The 19,768-nt window shown below is 35.3% G+C and overlaps 1 protein-coding gene across 2 annotated transcripts in view; it reads left to right on the plus strand.

Moving 5' to 3' along the window:
• The window catches only part of LOC124375508 (contactin-associated protein-like 2), a 135,125-nt gene that overhangs the window by 21,466 nt on the left and 93,891 nt on the right, over window positions 1–19,768 (plus strand). For both annotated transcript variants that reach the window (XM_046833929.1, XM_046833930.1), the window contains exon 2: window positions 17,917–18,027. In XM_046833929.1, the coding sequence (XP_046689885.1) occupies window positions 17,917–18,027 (111 nt within the window). The remainder of the gene's footprint in view (window positions 1–17,916; window positions 18,028–19,768) is intronic.

Raw genomic sequence — 19,768 nt, forward strand, 5'->3', positions numbered from 1 at the left:
TGAAATTTCACTGATAGTATCTATCTTAGTTTAATTCAAGATTTGCTTTGGGATTTGCATTCGCAAAAGATATTGCTTTTACTTCTCAAATTACTGAACCAGAGAATCTACATATTACAACTCTTTTTTTTTTTTTTGTTGGGACAATCTAATCTTTGTAGATGAAAGGTACTATTTTTGGGGCATAGGCTATCTGACCTGTTGAACCTTGTTGAAACAAATGCGAATGATGATATCATGAAATAAATCGTTTATTGGAAACAAAGAATCATTGCTCCATGTTAAATGTATATTATTTAGATTTTTTGGAAATGTCACAAATGACACATTTCCAGGTCAAAGAGCTTGAGTCCAAGTCACAAGTCACTATCCAAATGTTTAATTTAAAGTCCCTTTTGCTTATGTCAAGATAAAATTCAACAAAATAAAGTGTAAAAATTTGTGTATGATTTGCCTTGTAGCCAGCACTTTGGTCAGAACTGGGTTTCATCCTGTCTAACATCAGAAACAGGCTAATATGACAAGCATGATATGTCACAATAGTGAGGAGACGCAATGAGAGGTTTATTTGTGCTTGAGAATCAGTCCATCTAGGCAGTTGGGGCCGCTTGGCATCTTGGCACCAGATACAGACAAACCTCGACCTGACTTGAATTCCAAACAAATCATTCAGGCAGAAGGAGAGAGAAAAATTTCCTTATGAACGTCTGGTTGCTCTTTGGAATATGTGTCTGTCTCTTCTGGACCTAATGAGAATCCGATCTTGTGACCACCTGTTTGTCTAGTGCCTGAACTGCATTATCGGTCACATAACATTACAGGCTGCGATTTTTAAAATAATGCCTAGAAATGACATATTTATTTAGAATAGTTTATTACCTTAACCGCTGCTTCAGTAAAGCGTGATTGGGCAGTGGAATGTTTGCACTGGGTTACATCATTCATATTGCTTAGATTGGGTGTGAGGGATTAGTTAAAGGCTAAAAAAACCTTGGGAATTCTATACAGGAAATTATAACAGTTCCTTCTTCAATATATGAATCCGAATTAGAATATGATAAGAGCCATAGACGTTTCATTACATTAAAATGAACTATAAATTGATAAAACCTATATAAAATTGGCATGAGAATTAGATATTAGAGGCCTAGTGAATATGAATAAATTATTCAGAAGGAACAAAATATGTTCTTTTAAAGATCAGTTATAACACTTAGGTAGGTTTGAAATGTAGATGATTCCACATTACAAGCTGATCTTAACCTTCAGGATCTGTAGTGTAAGAGTAGATGAAACCATTCATCTTAAATTCCTACCATTAATAATCAATACACTTTTACTAAAATCAATGGTTTAATGCATTGTTAATGCTTTAAATTACCTTTAGGGAATAAAAGATCTTAGTAACTACCTAGTCAGAGTCACAGTGTTATGAACTCGAGAGATGTAGATGAAGTTGATGAGATGAGAAAACGTCCAAGATGGAATTCACACTCCCTGTTGCCAGTGTTGGCATTTCAGCCTATTTCAGGTGTGTTCCTGGGGAAAGAGGTATAGGTTTCATAGTACTTTCAAGAAAAGGAAAGGAAAGGAAAGGAAAGGAAAGGAAAGGAAAGGAAAGGAAAGGAAAGGAAAGGAAACGTTTTTTTTCCAGCCTTCAGGCTTTTTACTGTTCATGGCTTACAGGATTGTAGTTTATGCAGACCTCAAAGTTCTTTGTGGGCATCTGCAGCTCAGAGTTCTCTATGTGAAGGAAGTAAGCAAGACGTCAAAGTGTGTTTGAGCCATGCGCTGAAAGAAGAGTGTAATTTTCTATTGCTACTTCTTCCACTTCCACCACAAAATGAAAAACCTGCATTGTCGCCTTCAGTGATTATATCGCTACGTCGCGCTGCAATGATTTCGGAGCAGCTTAAAAACATTAGATTGTGAGCTTTAAATGAAATATTAAAGAATAAAACCTGTTTTTGGGCTCTTTTATGAAGGCAGCAAGAATGACTCTTAAAATGTCTTGAGAAGTAACTAATAAATTATATAGCCAACAGTTTGTGGACACCTAACCATGACTCCTATGCATTCTTGTTTCTGACAAAATCCCATTAGATTTAATAGGATGATTTTTTTTGTCTGTCCAGAATTCAGTAGCCATAATGTTTTTTTTAAACCCAGTACACCTATAGTGGATATAATATGTAATTATTCCTAAACTGAAAAAAAAGGAAAGGAAAAATACAATGATGTAATGGACACTGACATTTTCTCAAAGAAATGCATTGGCCCAAAAGACAAAGCCAATGTTGAAAAAAGTGAGCACCTCATAAGCCAGCGTTTGGTGCTGTACTTAGTTTATGGATGCAGGTGAATGAGTGTAGGAGGGAGCAGAAAGAAGATGAAAGAGTGCTGATTCGAAATGATTTCCAACCGATGCGCTGGTCTGAAGGGACAACTGCTTACCCTGCTGCATTTGTCCAGGGAAGGGCAGCACATTTTGTATGGCACTTCATCTGCCCCTGAGCAGAAACCCATCTGAATTCATAAATTAGGTAAGAGAGAGCAAGAGAGAGAAATACAGGGAGAGAAGTAGATAGATAGACAGAGAGCGGGAGAGAGAGATAGAAAGAGAGATCTTCCAGGTCTATTGATCATATGCCTTCTCAGGTTGAATGTGAATGAGTTTCTCGGTGTGACTCTGCATAATCCTCTGCTAAAACCCGAGTGCTCTTCCAACCTCTTCATCCCTCCTTCTTCCTTCGCTATAAAGTGAATCAAAACCATTAAAATGTCAGGCCTGCCATCCCTTAAAGACCCTGACAAAAGACATACAATTTGACCTCTCCATCTTAGTACAGTGCTGATATCTGTGACGTGTCCTGTTTCATGAAAGATAATGTCTTGCGTATGTAGTGCTTATAAACTCTGTATTTGGTCGTTATATAATAATAAAAGACTTATACAATACATTCTATTATAGGATTATAAATACCAATTTGAAAAAAGTTAGGACACTGTGTAAAATATAAACTAAAACAAAATGCAATGATTTGCACCCATAATTTATTCATAATAGAAAATAGAAAATGTTTAAGGTGAGAAAATGTACTATTTTAATTAAAAATTAAGGTAATTTGTAATTTAATGGGTGCAACATGTCTCAAATAAGTTGGGATGGGGCAACAAAAGTCTGGAAAGTGTCTGGAAGTGTTATTAAAATTAAACAGTTGGAAAAACATTTTGCAATTAATTAGGTTAATTGACTACAGGTTAGTAAGTTGATTGGGTATACATAGTGTAGTCTCTTATAAAGCCAGAGTCTCTCAGAAGAAAAGATGGGCAGAGCTTCACCTATCTGTGAAAGACTGTGTGTGAAACAATTTCAGAATAATGTTCCTCTGCATACTATTGCAAAACAGTTGTACTGTATATAATATCATCAAAAGTTTCAAAGAATCTGGAGAAATCTGTGTGCACAAGGGACAAGGGTAAAAATCAATACTGGATGCCTGTTATCTTTGGGACCTCAGGCAGCGCTGCATTTATAATAATATAAAAGGCATAGAGCATGGAAATCACTACATGGGCTCATTAATGCCTCAAGAAATCATTGTCTGTGAACACAGTTTACCATGTCATCTACAAATGCAGGTTAAATCTCAATTATACAAAGAAGAAGGCATGCTTGAACATGATCCAGAAACGACAACATCCTCTCTTTGGCCGAAGCGCATTTAAAATGTACTGAGGTAAAGTAGAAAACATAAAAAAGTGGAAAGGTGAAAAAGTGGAGGCGGATTTTTTGGATCATGTTCAAGCATGTGTCTTTCCTTGTATGATAGAGATTTAAAGTGCATTTGTGGATCACATGGCAAACTGTGCTCAGAGACAAAGGTCTGAAAATGGGTTTATGAGATTTGCAAATCATTGCATTCTGTTTTTATTTACATTTTACACAGTGTTCCGACTTTTTTTGAATTGCTGTTGTAAATGACTTTTATGGTTGCGTTTTACAATTTCCCATTCCTGACTCACACCTTAAACCGTGTGTCAACCAGATGCTTTGGAAATGTTTCTAAGCAAAGTTGGCTGTAATTCTTGTTCTTTATTATCTTTGGCTGTTATTCTGATGTGGGTGGTAAATGTCATGTTATAATACAAGACATGTGATGCATGATTCTGTTGAGATAATTCTCAGTTATATATATATATATATATATATATATATATATATATATATATATATATATATATATAAAAACCTGTCCCCTGGTCTGGTTTCCATTCTTCCTCTGTTTATGTTGAGTCTCTGCCCATTGTAGCCTGTGATTCTTATTTTTTGGTTTACAGGAGTGTAATCTCCAGTTGTAACCCATTCTCCTAAGGCTTGCCCTATTGTGCATTCTGAGATGCTTTTCTGCTCAGTTGTAAAGAGTTCTTTCGAGTTTCTTCAGCCTTCCCATTCCCCTTCGACTTCCACTCACCAGATGTTTTCTTGTTTTTCACACTATTAGGAATAAACCTTTTCAGGTTTATTCCTAATAGTGTGAAAAACAAGAAAACATCTGGATAAGAATCACCCTGTTGTGTGTGAAAATCACAGATCATCTGTTGAAACGATTTTAAATTATAAAACCAGCCCTTCTGGTATCAACACTGTTTTTTTTTTCTCTTTGACATTGGTTTTATTTTGCATTGCTCTGACTGGATAATTGCATGTACAGTATTTATGCATTTTCATAAAAAGTGAAAGCATAATGTCCTTGCAGATTCAACACTAAGCGATGAGTCCTACTTTAAAATGCATCAAAGAAGTCTATTATTTATGTTTATTTCTTTTTCAAATACAGTGTTGTAGATGAGGAATTCTGCTCAGAGGCTTATTATAGTCTTATTTGAACTGATGGTGCATTATTGAATATTATTTTAGTATGATATCCAATTGGAGAGAGATTTAGGGGAAGCTTCAGAAATCCAGACAGCTGTTACTAACAAGAAATGCATCACATATTAATTACAATTAATAATTGTCCTTGATGGTTTATTATATTGGTTATATTTCCAGTCAGTCACATTTAATTTTGTATTAGGATCAATAGCAGAATTATATTATATGATCAGTTAATGGCTCTTTATTTGTTGCATATATATGTTGATGTTCAGTGAAATTCTTTCATTTTTTCAAATCCCTGCTTGTTAGAAAGCCTGGAGACAGAGCTCAGGGCCAGCCATGATACAGCAACCTTTGGAACAAAGAGGGTTCAGGGCCTTGTTCAAGGGCCCAACAGTGGCAGCTTGGCAGTGCTGTAGCTTAAACTGATGACCTTCTTAATAATAACCAAGAGCTATACTTTTGTGCCACTACAGACCAAAACAGCAATCTCTCTCCTGTATGCATTGGCGAGGCTTTACTGAACTGAAATGTTCTCTTTTGCTTTAATCTCAACTGCAAGTAAAGTAAACTCTAAAAAGGAGAAAATCTAATATAAATATACCTCTGCTTACTTCTTTATTTATAAACCAATATACTAAAAAAACTAAATGAGTTCTCACTTTCTGTTCTCACTTTAAATAAATTATGTTCGCTTTAAAGAGGTTGCACAACATTTGCACAATGAAACAGGATATGCCCATTGGCTAAGGAAGATAAAGAATGACCCTATAGGACTGATTTTTTTGCATTGTCCACTTTCTTAAAAACACACATTGTTTCACCTTATTACAATGCTCTTTGCTGAGAAGTGCATTCGTCCTCTCCATTAGCAGGAAGTGGACCCTGGCCATGACACCATCCTGCATTCATTAAGTTGTGTGGCAGTCAGCAAATTACACTTTTATCATGCAAACTTGTCCTGCATTGTAGCTGCCCTCTATTTATTTTGTCCTGAATTTATATTTTGACTTACTGTACTTTTGAGACACGTCAATTTCAGAGATTTGCTTGCAGTTTGACACTTAAGAAGAAATCAGCCATAATTAGTATGCGTTTGTGTGTGTGTGTGTGTGTGTGTGTGTGTGTGTGTGTGTGTGTGTGTGTGTGTGTGTGTGTGTATTTTTTGTCATGTAAAAGGCAGATATATACACATAAACTCAGGAAAAGGCTAGTGATTATGATTAAATCAGTGGTATAGTATGAGAAATAAATCTGGATTAAGGTCAGCTGACAACCCTGAACAACCCTCTCTATCTTTCAATCATTTCAGCCCAGCTACTCCCCCACCCCCCTTTCTTTCTCTCTCTTTCCCTGCATTCACCAGAACAGTCTTTATCTGTTTACTGAGAGAAAATGCCATTTGCTAGGAACCCTCTGCTTGAGTGCTTGGTTTAATAGGCCTTGGCCTTAAAATGTGGTGAAAACACTCAATGTGCCACTGCTGTCTGATTAGTAACTCTTAAGAACAGGGATAAGAGATAAGTAGTTATTTTTTCCATTAGTCAGTGATTTAAATACACTGTGGGCATTATAGCACTGTATGTGGTTGAGATTAGAGCGAGTCAGAAAACTCAATGAGGAACATGTTGGTTGATAGTGTGGACCAGTGTGACTTCCATGTAATGCATCATTTTATATTAGCTATTTAAAAAAAACGCATAATAATAGTAATAATATTATTATTATTATTATTATTATTATTATTATTATTATTATTATTATGCATATTTAAATGCAATTTTAATTACATTTATTCTATTTAATTTTTTTTTAAATAAAATATTATAAAACATTATTTTATATACTATTGAACCAAGCAGATATTTTATAATTTTTTTTTTTTTTTTTAACTGTTCAAATGTTAATAATAATAAACTGTGTTAATAGAAAAAACAAAAAAACTACTTTAGGTTTTGCATTTTTTCTATATATATTATTAATATATATTTTATACGTATGTATATGGCTGGTTTAGTTTAACTTACCTGGCACGTGAGCCAATAGTGCTTAGTGCTCAGTGCTCGCAGATATGAAGTTGTCTAATAGTTTGCTCTCCTTACTTCTCCTTCACACTTGTAAATAGCTCTTTGTGTTGCCTGATTCCTGATTCCTGACTCATGTCCACTTGCCTGATGTTTAATAGAACCTGAGAGTGTTCACTTGGGTACTAGTAACAACTATCCATCATTTATCCATTACCTAGACACTTGAACATTCCCTAAAAGCACTCACTCACTTGCACTTGTGCACTTGTGTAGATTAAGAACCCAGTTTTATCTTTTTTCTTTAAACAAAATGTACCCATCATAGTCTCTCTCTTTTTCTCTTTTTTAAATGCGTTGCTTTTAGCATACGACAAAGCCACAAATAAAAACACAAGCAGATGTTGAATCTGGACCTGTGTCTCCGGCTAGGAAACCACCGTGCTTTGATAGAATCCTGCTATTACACATCCTAGAGCAATACTACTAGGAACATATCTCTCCTGAGGATCAGCACTGACTTTCATCTACTTAGATGAAAGTTCTTTTTGAGGATGTCTCACGCTGCCGTGCCGTCATTTATTCAGATAGAGATCTAGTTGCAAAATGATGTTCGTCATTAATATTATCATCTACTTTAGCGTTCAAATTGGCATTTATATTGCGTGCCACAGTAACCTTTTACATTCACTTGTAAGCTGTTTAAATGTGGAAAGCACACTAATCTATTAAAATGTCAGATTGTATGTTTGATGTGAGAAAATAAATAAAGAACTAGAAGTGTGATTTTGTAGAACAAATACCAACAAGGCACTACTGTAATAAAATGCTTGTTTGAGGAATTTGGGGAATCCAAAAAATGGAGTGGAAACATCGTTGACAGGTTTGGTAATATATATATATATACTTTGATGCAATTGATGCACTTTCATCATTGTTTACAGTTTTAATAAAGGTTACACCAGGTACCAAGTAGAAGTATATGATTTAAATCCATATCTATAAAGCTTATGCTGCAATTATTTGTGCAAGTGAAAAGAATATATAATATATAAGTTTAAAGCAAATGCAGCAGAGAGCGTGGGTGTATATCGTCTGCCTGTCTAACACAGTCGGTGTCGACTAAAACGCTTGTAATGAATGTATAACAGTTGCTTGTGACATATCCTAGGGTCAAGAAATTTGCATTTGTGTGTTTTATTCTGCCTTTCCTTCTCTCTCTCTCATTCATTCTGACTATAAGAAGTACTTGGTGATTAGGAAAGATGTTAATTTGTTTAAAAACTTTTTTGGGTTTACTTAAAATTGTTTTAAAGGACAGGATAATTGCAAAGCTTCCCTTGAGTCTTTTATGTCTTTGAGTGCTATTGAATCCGATGGTCAAGGGCTTTATCTGTGATAAGGCTTCTGACCCAGCTTGTGACTCCTGTCCATCATGAGACTGTTACTTAACTAGTGGATTCTCTCCTAAAGAGGCTTTTGCCCAAAATGAGGTTTTATCCATTCAGTAGGTTTTTGTCTTACTTTGGCTAACGCTTATTTTTGCACATTGTACTGTATAACATATTATACAGAAGGTGTACTGGTCAGTGCTATTTTGTGTATTTTGTTTATCTGCCCTTAACATTTTTTTTGTTTGGACTAGGTTACATATGATGCACTAGCACATCTTGGTTAGGACAACTTACTTTTAGTCCTTTTAGTCCTTAACTCTGGATTGTAGCTGTATCTTGTTTTATGTACAGTAGCACTACAGTCCTGGGAAAGCGTTGTTTTATTTCACTGTGTACTGCACCAGCTATATACTGTATGGTTGAAATGACAATAAAAGCTTCTTGACTTGACTTGAATCGACTTAAAAGACTTTGCCCAACAAGTAGCTTTCACTCAAAATGGCGTTACACTCAATTAAGGGCTTTGCTTATCCAGAAGCTTCTACTCAAAATAGAGCTCTGTCAGAAAGCAAACCCTACAGGAAGCAAACCCTAAATTGTTATTTTTTATTTTTTGTCTAATGAATAGCTACATAGAACCTTTGACTCTAATATGGAGCTTCAATCAGAACATGAAAAACGATATTATTTTAAACGTGAATGTCCAAAAAAAAAAATGTAACAGTTCAGTTATGAACTGTAAATTAATAAAAATGCAATCAATTATTTTATAAAATAGATTCTGTATAATAAGCTTTTTTTCCAGGTTACATTCATAAAGCACAAAGTAAATATCGAAAATAATAAAGTACTACACGTAACTTCTCTCACGGCCATGGCGTCACAAAGAGAAAGCTTGGTCCTGCAGCCATTTTCAGTCGATTTGAGTCAATCTAAGAAATATTATTTCATCAATAATGTCTAAAAAGCAGCTGCTATGTGTTTGATGATACTGCTGAAAGCCCACATGATTGAATTCCAACGTCAAATTCTGCACATATAAATTCAGTCATTAGAAAGACACACCAGGGAAAACTTCAGGCTGCTGAACGTGCCTGCTGACATCCTCAGATCAAAGTTGTGGTGCTTTGTATAAAAGCACTATTGACAGGGGATCTCCATCATGCAGGGCAATCAATCAGTTCGTGTCTGGAAAGCGCAGGAGCTGAAAGAGCCACCAGATGGTGGTGAGGAACGTAAGAAGTAATTAAGTCATCCAACTGAAAAGTCTCTAATTGATCATCTAATGTTTCTGTTCAGGAGATCCAGTTGTGGAAATGAAGATGGATCTGCAAAAACATCGTTTAAATGCAGTGATGTGCTGGTTGTGGATGATGCATTGAATTGTGTGAGCTGATTATAATGCACGTGTGTGTGTAATGAATTATGGAATTACTTTACAGATCTCAGTGAAGTCAGTAGCTGTATAGACATGACTATGATTCAGTGGGACACATCATGACTAAATGCTTTATGGTCAAAAGTAAAGGTCTGGAGGACAAGTGTAGAAATATGGAGGTCAAAAGTAAAAAATATGGAGGTGAAAAGAAGAAGTATGACAGTCAAGTGTAGAAGTATGGAGGTTAGGTGTAGAAGTATGGAGTTTGAGTTTAAAAGTATAAAGGTTAAGTTTAGAAGTATGGAGGTTAGGTGTAAAAGTATGGAAGTCAAGAGTAGAAGTATGGAGTTTAGGTGTAGAAATATGGAGGTTAAGTGTAGAAATACAGTATAAAGGTTAAGGGTAAAAGTATAGAGGTTAGGTGTAAAAGTATGGAAGTTAAGTGTAGAAGTATGTAAGAGTTTAAAACCAAAGAATTTTGGAAAACATCCAGAGCTAAAGAGAATATCCAGGGAATATATTATATCCAAGCACACATTCTAACTAGTCAAATAAACTTTTAATTACATATAAGACTGAGTTTATGTACTCTTTCTGGGCAAGTTCCCATTAAGCTTCATTTTACCTGTTGCAAAAAGGCATCAATAAATCCTGTTTTAAACAGTGTTGTTTTTATCCAAAATGACTTTAAAACAGTCTTTAAAGACAAGGACTAGTCACAATGAGCTTTGTCAAAAGTACAGGAAAGCAAGGTGTATTAAATGAGAGAAAATTATATTCAAAGAAAGATAGAGGTGTGTACTGTGTTTTTTTATTAATATTTTAACCTAATAATACATTTTACCCATGGAGAGTGTCTATACTTACAGTCGATTCAAGTCTCTCTCTCTTATTTGTACATTTTAGGAAAATCTAAAATCTAAATCTACTCATCTAGAGTTGTGTCAATTAAGTGGAAGTTAAAATAGGTTACTGTAGCTCTCTAGGCTACCGTATTTTTCAGACTATAAGCCGCTACTTTTTTCCCACGTTTTGAACCCCGCGGCTTAAACAACGAAGCGGTTTATTAATGGATTTTTCCTGGGTTTTTTCCGGTTTCACAAACTTCAAGCCAAAAAACTGAACCCCATAACATTAGACCAATGAAATTTCCGAACGGAAACGAAAAAACGCACCTCACCTGTGTTCTGAGCTGCACGGCTTCGGGAGAAAAAAACGATTTTTTTTTTAAACGCACGACGATGCCAAAAGATAAACTTCCGAGAGAAATAGTTGTGAAAGGAAGGAGGAAGACAGTGAACAATGACTTTCTTGGTAGGCTACTGTTTAGATACAAACCGTTGTAACGCGTTGAGCCTGGGTGAAGGGAGAGCTCGCTAACTCCAGTTGCAACAGAAATCATATAAGCACAGACAGCTTTCCAAAACTCGTGCTTTTTTTTTTTTTTTTGGCAACAGCGTTATGGGTTAGTCAAAGAAACTTAGAAATGAGCATCAGAAAATAATAAGGACATATTCCTCGGTCTTGCACACACGCAGTAATAGCGGAAAAATGCAGTGTCAGGCTATTCCCAAAATACCGCTATGCTCCTAAAGGAAGCGCAACATATTTCAACCGTTACACCGTGTGTAACGTGTCTTTCGTTAAAGCCTGTGTAACGTTAATTAGTTTCAGTGTAGACAGGTATGGCTTATTTATGTTCAAAATAAAAATATTTGTAAAATTCAGTGGGTGCTTATAGTCTGGAAATTACAGTATTTCTCATTGCTTTCTACATAAATTTAAAAATATAAAAGAATCTTTCAAAAAAAGTTTTGTATTATTATAATAATAATAATAATAATAATAATAATAATAATAATAATAATAATAATAATAACAATAATAATAATAATAATAACAATTTTTTTCATATTTGTATTTACATTGTGTTCTTTTCAGGGAAAATTTGTATTAGCATTATTATTTATATTTCTTTCTTTCATTCTTTCTTTCATTCTTTCTTTCATTCTTTCTTTCATTCTTTCTTTCTTCAACTTTGTGGAAACAGTTTGGGGAAGAACCACATATAGCTGGAAAGGTCAGGTGTAACAGGTGTTACTTATGTCCATACAGTGTAATTAGAGTTCTTCATTGCAACTGTCTGTAAATTCTTGAAAAGTGAATGATAATGAAATAAATGTCAATGTCAATAAATGTGATGTCAGGAAATCATCACCTGATCGGGAGTAATCGGATCATGTGGCATTAACGTGGATATTCAGCCAGGAAGGCTCAGTGAACTAAAGTAATCCTACATACTGCAGGTCAATGTGTTATTGCAATATGCGTAGTGAATCTGATGAGAGTGTAGTGAGAATAGCATCTCAACAAATTCAATTTTCTTTACTGCGTGTAGAGAGTCTGGGAGAGTTTATTTAACTGCCTGCAAAATCATTCTTTTCAGATGACATTTTTTGTCTAATTAAACACAACACATCTTTCACTGCAATCTCAATATAATTTCTTTTTTCGATTTAACTTCTGTTTTCTGTTAAAGTTGAAGTATGCTTGGCTCCTCGTCACATAAAAGAATTCAACCACGTTTGCTTTTAAAGTTGCCTGTTTACTATGCAGCAGTAAATGTCAATGCAGTCATTAGGGTTTAATCTCCACAATGGGCCGCAGTTTGGTCTTTCAAATCATAATAACCACCTAAAATATGGTTATCCGTAGCACCGCATGGTCTTTTTTCATTCTTGATTATGCTAACAGATGACCAATAAATGACCAATAGACAAGCATCTGAAATGTCTCAATGTATCAGGTCACCTCAGACTAACTCTATTTCCCAGCAAACATTGTGACCATGTGACATGGTTGCCAAAGACCACATTTCCAGGTTCACACCTATTCACACCCACTCACACACTATATAATAAGACTCTGGTTCATGCACTCACTGTGAATTCTTTGCTCAGTCACTCGTGTCCTGTTGTTCTAACTGCCTTTTGATATTTGACTTGTTTTACATTGCATTCACGTTTCTCTCCTGGCTCTGTTTACACTGTTTGAAGATCGCTTGACCTGTTTTTGTTCCAAGAGTTTCACTACTTGTTTTGGATTCGTTTGCTGTAGATTCTAAAAAATGGCTGCTTACGTGCATTTCCATTCGACACGTCTAATTAATGCAATCTCTTCCTAGGCTTTTGGTGGATGTCCTCATGTTATGCAGTGGGTTATATTAATGACTCACCCTAATAACAATTATATTTCAGTTGCTGGTTTTTAGTACAAAAAAACACTGCAGAAAAGATCTAGAGGGGTGAACATTAATGCAAACCTCTGTAAATTTAGAAGCCTGTCCATGAAAGCTTTGTTCATTAAATATTCATGACATGTAAATTACTAGGAATGAAGCTGTAATTAAAATGTTGCCAGGGTTGATCCCACTGCATTCTCTAACCTTATTCATACGAAATGTTACATAAATCGTTGCTCTTCTTCTTTTTTTTGTACCACAGACCAGTTTCATACATATTTTTTTTTTTTTTTATGGGGGGCATATTACTATTATACATATTATATGATTTCATTACTGGTTCCCTAATTAGTGGTTAGGATGCGGCGCTCTCACCGCTGCAGCCCGGGTTCGATTCCCGGTCAGGGTACCAACCCCAGCCCCAGCGTTGCACAAGCCAGTGCACTCTTAGTGCCGGTCCCAAGCCCGGATAAATGGGGAGGGTTGCGTTAGGAAGGGCATCCAGCGTAAAAACATGCCAAATTGAACATGCGGATCATGAATGCAGATGATCTGCTGTGGCAACCCCTAATGGGAAAAGCTGAAAGAAAGTATATGATTTAATTACTATATGACTAATTTAATTACTAATTATTATGTTAACAATAACATGTTTAATTTATTGATACATAGAAAAACAAATGTGGGGAAATCGTATTGGCAGAAACAGAAAATGGAAAATAAACAATTAAATAAAATGATTCGTTCTGTTTAGCCTGGTACTAAATGATCCATGGTCCGGTAGTAGTCTGTTGCCTGGGGGCTCTTCTGTATAGTATCAACAATACTAAAAATACTAAAAATGCATTGCTGCATTTTTTACTTAATCAATCGACTGGAGATTTATAGCTAAGAGTTTACAATGACATTTATAGCTATGAGCACTGCAGAAAAAAAAAAAAATAAACTTTCTAATATTTTTTTTATTTTATTTTAAAAAGAGATGCATTAGCATTGGGTTGTGTTTTTTCTTTCTTTATTTGTTTACTTTTTAAGTCAGTTTTTTCAAACTGAGAACTGTCAGCCTTTTAATAAGCAAAAATCCTAATTATGCAATTATCTCAAACTGCATGTGGTTTTAAAAACTAGTAAATTTGATACACTCTATGGACAAAAATATTAGGACAGCCTCCCTAGTTTACCTTTATTAACACCTTACGCCCTTGTGGCTGAATAAGCACAAGTCCCATGAGTGGTACATCTTTCCAGAAGATTATAGAGATTATTATAAAAGCAAACAGGGACTAAATGTGGAATGGGATGCTCAAAAAGCACATATGAATCTCATGGTCAGGTGTCCACATAAAAGTCATATGCAAGGCATTAAACAGTTTGAATGCATACCTTCCAGCCAATCAGAATCCAGAATTAATGTTTAGTTAAATGTGTGAAACTAAAGGGTGGCATAATTGTAATAGTCTGTAATGCTAGCTAAACACACACTCAGAAGACAGAGCAGCTAATGGAAAACACATTATGATGTAAAATCATACATCTATCCTGCTGTGAGGGACATCAGAAAAGACAAGTAGAGACAGGTGTATATAAGGGAATGTAAAAACACCCAGTTCCTACAGCAGCCTAAATAGAGGTCTGTCACTCACTACTAGGAACACGTAAGTTTTAGATTGCAAAAGTCCTTTTTACACTTTTGATGTTCTCCCTTTATTTATGGAAAAAAGTGGAAATGGGAGTGTGCTGTTTTAAAATCTGAATACTCTGTTAAGTGCCTATTAGAGTCTACTGTTTCTATTCTGACACTGTGTATACTGAGGTTGTAAGAGTCTTTGTTCCATGTGCATGAACGTCTTTCATAATTAGCGCTGTAATGCATTAGGGAAAATGATTTTTTTGCACAAAATGGGCATAATTGGATTTTTTCAAAGCGTTGGTGCTGGCAGAATGGGAAATGGCTGTGGATATTAGAGGAGGATTGAATAAACAAGCCAGCAAGGTGAAGGACCAAATCGTGTTAATTTGACAACTAGACATAAAAACATAGCAAGATGGAAAGAGAAAGTGATGAGGAGAGAAAGATAAAGAAAAAGAGACACAGATATGGAAAGCTGGAGTGTCAGAACTCCTTGTACCACAAGTGCCACATGTAATTAACTTCTTTTGCTCAAATTATAAAAAACTCCACACTACAGGAACACAGCTGTACCCCTCAGACCGAAGTACAATAATGAGTAACATATGAACAGACAAAGGCAAATTGACATAAACCGTAGGGGTATATAAACGTATAAAACTGTATAAATAACAGTATATATACAGTTTGTGAATATATATATATATATATATATATATATATATATATATATATATATATATATATATATATATACTGCATTGTTACTTTCTGTGTATTTTGCACTGCTTATCCACTACACATTTCTTTTTCGCACCATCCATAGCTCACATTAACACTACTGTACATTCCACCCATATTTATACTGTATATACTGTATCATACATACATTCATACTTGTACATAACTAAATCATGTCAGTGAGTATATTATCTTCTGACATGTCTATTTATGCACAATCATTGCACAGTATATTGTATATTGTATACTACTATATATATATACCATATATTATTGCCTACTGCACCTTCTGTACATTAATCTCCATCACCCCTGTACATATGGACCTCAAACCCTGTTTATCTTACTGTTATTAACTGTAAATAGGCCACTTATACACTTCTGGTTAGATGCTGGTTAGAAGTTGAATCTAATCTATATAAAATATATGTATCTCACAAAAGTTAGTACACCCCTTACATTTTAGCGAATATATATAACACAAAAACACACACACACGGCAGTCCATAGAATCCCGACAAACGAGAGAGAGATATCCGTGGTACGCCCTGGAGGGAAAGAAAGCGCAGCTGTGGAGAGCGCATGGAGTCCGGAAAGGAAGAAACGCATAGGAATGCCTTCACATACCAACAATAACCAACAAGGAGTGTGGGTGAATGAGGGATTTATATAGGAGCTGGGGATGAGTGAATAATGAGCCCCAGGTGTGCATTGTTGAAGCCGGGGGTTTCAGGAAAAGCGAAGGTTTTGACAGCCGCCGAAGGGGGCGTGGCGGGTGGATTTCTGACAATAATACAGTAAAAAGTATAAATTAAAAACATTACAAAAGTAACCCAAACAAATGCTCCACGTGGGTCGGGGTAAAAAAAGGTCGATCAGCGGGCATTTGGTCGTTCAGCGGGTGCAAATTCCGGTCGAAAAACTGCTCGCTAAGTGAAAAGTTTGATGTCTGAGCCGGTCGATAAGCCAGGTACCACTGTGTATATATATATATATATGTTTCTACCTTGGAAAACTTTTGATAGATATTGACCACTGCAGACCAGGAACACCTCACAAGTGCTCTGAAGATGCTCTGACCCACTTGTCTAGCCATTACAATCGACCCTAACCCTAACCCTTATCCAACTCGCTCAAATCCTTACATTCTGCCATTTATTCTGCTTCTAACTCATCAACTTTGAGGACAAAATATTCATTTTCTCTTAAATGTCCTTTGGAAATTGTTTGATTGCAGTGATGCCTTAAAAGAATGTGAAAATATATATATTAAGTTAAGGGTACCATTATTTTTGGTCCAGGCCAGTTTCATTCGTTTTTTAAAGCAAGGTCTGATTTTTAATTTCATTTGTTAATTTTCAGTATTTTTTTTCTATTATTACTTTATTAGTTTCAAGTTATTTCAGTGACCATTTTTCTTTCATTAATGGAAGGGTATCAACAATTTTGTCCATGTCTGTGTATGTACTTATATAAATATACTTATTTGACCATCAATATCTTACTTATATTTATATATTTGGAATATACAGGTATCATACATCAAATGCTTTTTTAGCAGTGAGAGGTGCCATGTTGGAATAAAATCATACCGCAGATAAATTACGACTCTTTTATAAATTACGAAACTAAACATTCCATATAGACTATAGAGCTGAAGAGCCATTTAAACAGGAAGTTCCCAACTGGGAAGTGGGAAATTTCCCAGTTCTCACTTAAACATGAACACAGCATAAACTCTAGCACAAACTGATATTCCAAGAGAATGATTTGCCTTAGGACTGATACAAAGTAATCACACTTGAACATGACAGATGCTGATTAGGAACCAGTGTAATCTTCTTTGGCAAGTCAACTCCATCTCTCTCTCTTTCTCTCTCTCTACACATCTCTTGACGTCTCTATTTCCATCAATTTGCTTCCTCATCTCACTCTACCACCCTCTGATAAGAAATTTACAGTACAGTATGTTCCACATCTCCAGCTAGCTGATGTAATGGAAGATGCAGAGGCATTTTAATGATGAACCCATTAAAGGCACTGAATATATTTTCTCCCGAGGTTTTCATGCTGTCTCTGCGCTTAGAGATGCATTAACACACGCCAACTCCCTGCACTGCTTTTTATCACCACAGAAATTGTGAATAGTCAGGATTCTTTTCACTCAGTGTAATGCCAAGTTAGCTTAAATCATACATTTAATTAGATATTCTTAAGAAACACCTTATCTAAGGTACCTGGTTAAAATAATTAGTTAAACATCTAAAATTATGACTTTATGAAAGAAAACCAGTCAGGGTAGTTAATCAGAGCTAGCTATCTGACTAGCATTAACAATGACATGTTACAACACAATATAAATTCTGTTCAGTTTTCCTATCTAATCTGAGATGCAATGACCAATGTTTACATTTGGGAATATTATTTTTTAAAAAGGGACTAGCTCATAAAATAAAAGCTGACTAGCAGTGACTTAGCAATGACAGCGAACATTTCCATTATAGTATTTAGTGACAAGAATGTTGTTGCATAGCTCAAAGGGCAGAACTGATTCTACTGTTTTAAAGTGCATTGATTCTGAAATGTGATTTTAAATAAATTGTCTACTTTTTTGTGTTTGCTTTAGAGAAATGTGATGATGCACTGGCAACATCCCTTTCCCATAGTGCCTTCAGCAGCTCATCAGTGTTCAGCATCGGCTATGCTCCAGAATACGCCAAACTGAACAGGAGAGGAGGTGAGGAACCTTAATACGCACACATACACACATTTTTTATATTATATATTATTGTGTTTCTTATTTATCAATGAGGCTCTCAGCATCTGTTTTTGGGATGACTTGCCTTTTATTCTAATAAAATAAAACTGCAGTCTTCACATCTGTGAGTTCAACCATATAAAGTATTTTCCATTCAGATACAAATCAGGTAGGGGCCACATTAAACAAAATATATATAAAAAAAAAAAACATGATATACTTAAAACATACTTGAAATAAAAACTGAAAAATGTTCCTCTAAGACAAAAAAAACTTTTTTTAACAAGTGAGTTTAATATTTATTTAACAAGAAGAGGAACTTACTCTAGTTTTTTATGTCACAATCCTGTCACTTAGACATACTATTTATTGCAGTATTACTGTGTCATCTGTAAAACAGTCTCAAGGGAAAAAAATGGCAACCTTGTCTGTAAAAACATTGGCAGATTAAACATGGCTTTAGTAATAGGTTATACACTATTTAATGTTTGTCTGACTTATAATGTGCAGTAATAGATATTAAATAAATATAACAAAATTATTGGTACTGACGTTTCCCCGAAGTTGGAGGCACACAATTGTACAGGATATCTTGGATGCAATAAGATGAAATTAAAAAAATTATCCATGAAGTTATGGTTTACATGAGTTGGAGTAGAAGATCTTAAAAAGAGTTCTGACCTTGACCTTATCGAACACCTTTAGTTTGAGTTTGAATGCTAACTGCACCCCAGGCCTCCTTTTTTTCTAAATCAGTACCTCACTTTAATAATTCCCTTGTGGCTGAATGAGCACAAATCTCCTCAAGCACATTGCAAAATATAGTGGAACATCTTCCAAGAAGTGTGGAGGTTATTATACGAGCAAAAGGGGACTAAATGGAATGGCCATGTAGTATATACAGTACCACATGTGACACTTGAATGAAATGTTACAATTAGAATTTTTTTACTTTGAACTACATCCAATATTGATGTAAGTATAGAACTTGGATAATTTTTGAAAACTAATTAAATAAAAAAACATTGTGTGTATAATATGTTCTCATATTAAACCTTTTTTCACTGCGTCTCATTAGACTTTTGCCTGAATAATCAGTGAGACATGGACTAATGCTCTGCTTCAATCAGCAGTATCTCAGTAACACACATTCACACACTGCTCTAGACACACTTCCAGACCAAATGCATCTTCATCAGCCTTTCACACTTCCATAAGATCCAAATTTGGTACCAAGACATGAGTCCTTTACTCACTGCGACAATTTCATTCCTGCTGCACTCGTAATAGTGGCAAAGACTTTTTCTCCCCTCCGTCTCATCCAACTTTGGATTCTCATTACAGTGGTGAAAATAGTCTTGATGGTAGCCTCCGAGCAGCTGTTTCCTTCTCTCAGTCTCACATAATCATCTGTGCTCTGGGTATTTATAATGGCACCTTGGCAGATCCAGAGCAGATGACATCACCATTAGTAATAAGGAACAATAAGGAAAGCAGAAGCGTAAAAGGCCGTCATGGCTAATGAAAGGATCCAGATGCCTGTGTGCCAGCTACAGCTTTCTGCCCTCAGCAGTCAACAGTACTTAGATGTAAATGTTTTAATACTCAGTGACTTCTAGTATCTGTAATATCACAGTTTTATTTTTGTTCTTGTTTGTTTTGGCATGACTGGGGCATGGATGAGTCGAGACAAAGTCCTAATTGCATTCACATATACATT

The sequence above is a fragment of the Silurus meridionalis genome, chromosome 21, assembly GCF_014805685.1.
Source record: "Silurus meridionalis isolate SWU-2019-XX chromosome 21, ASM1480568v1, whole genome shotgun sequence".
Taxonomy (NCBI): Eukaryota; Metazoa; Chordata; class Actinopteri; order Siluriformes; family Siluridae; genus Silurus; species Silurus meridionalis.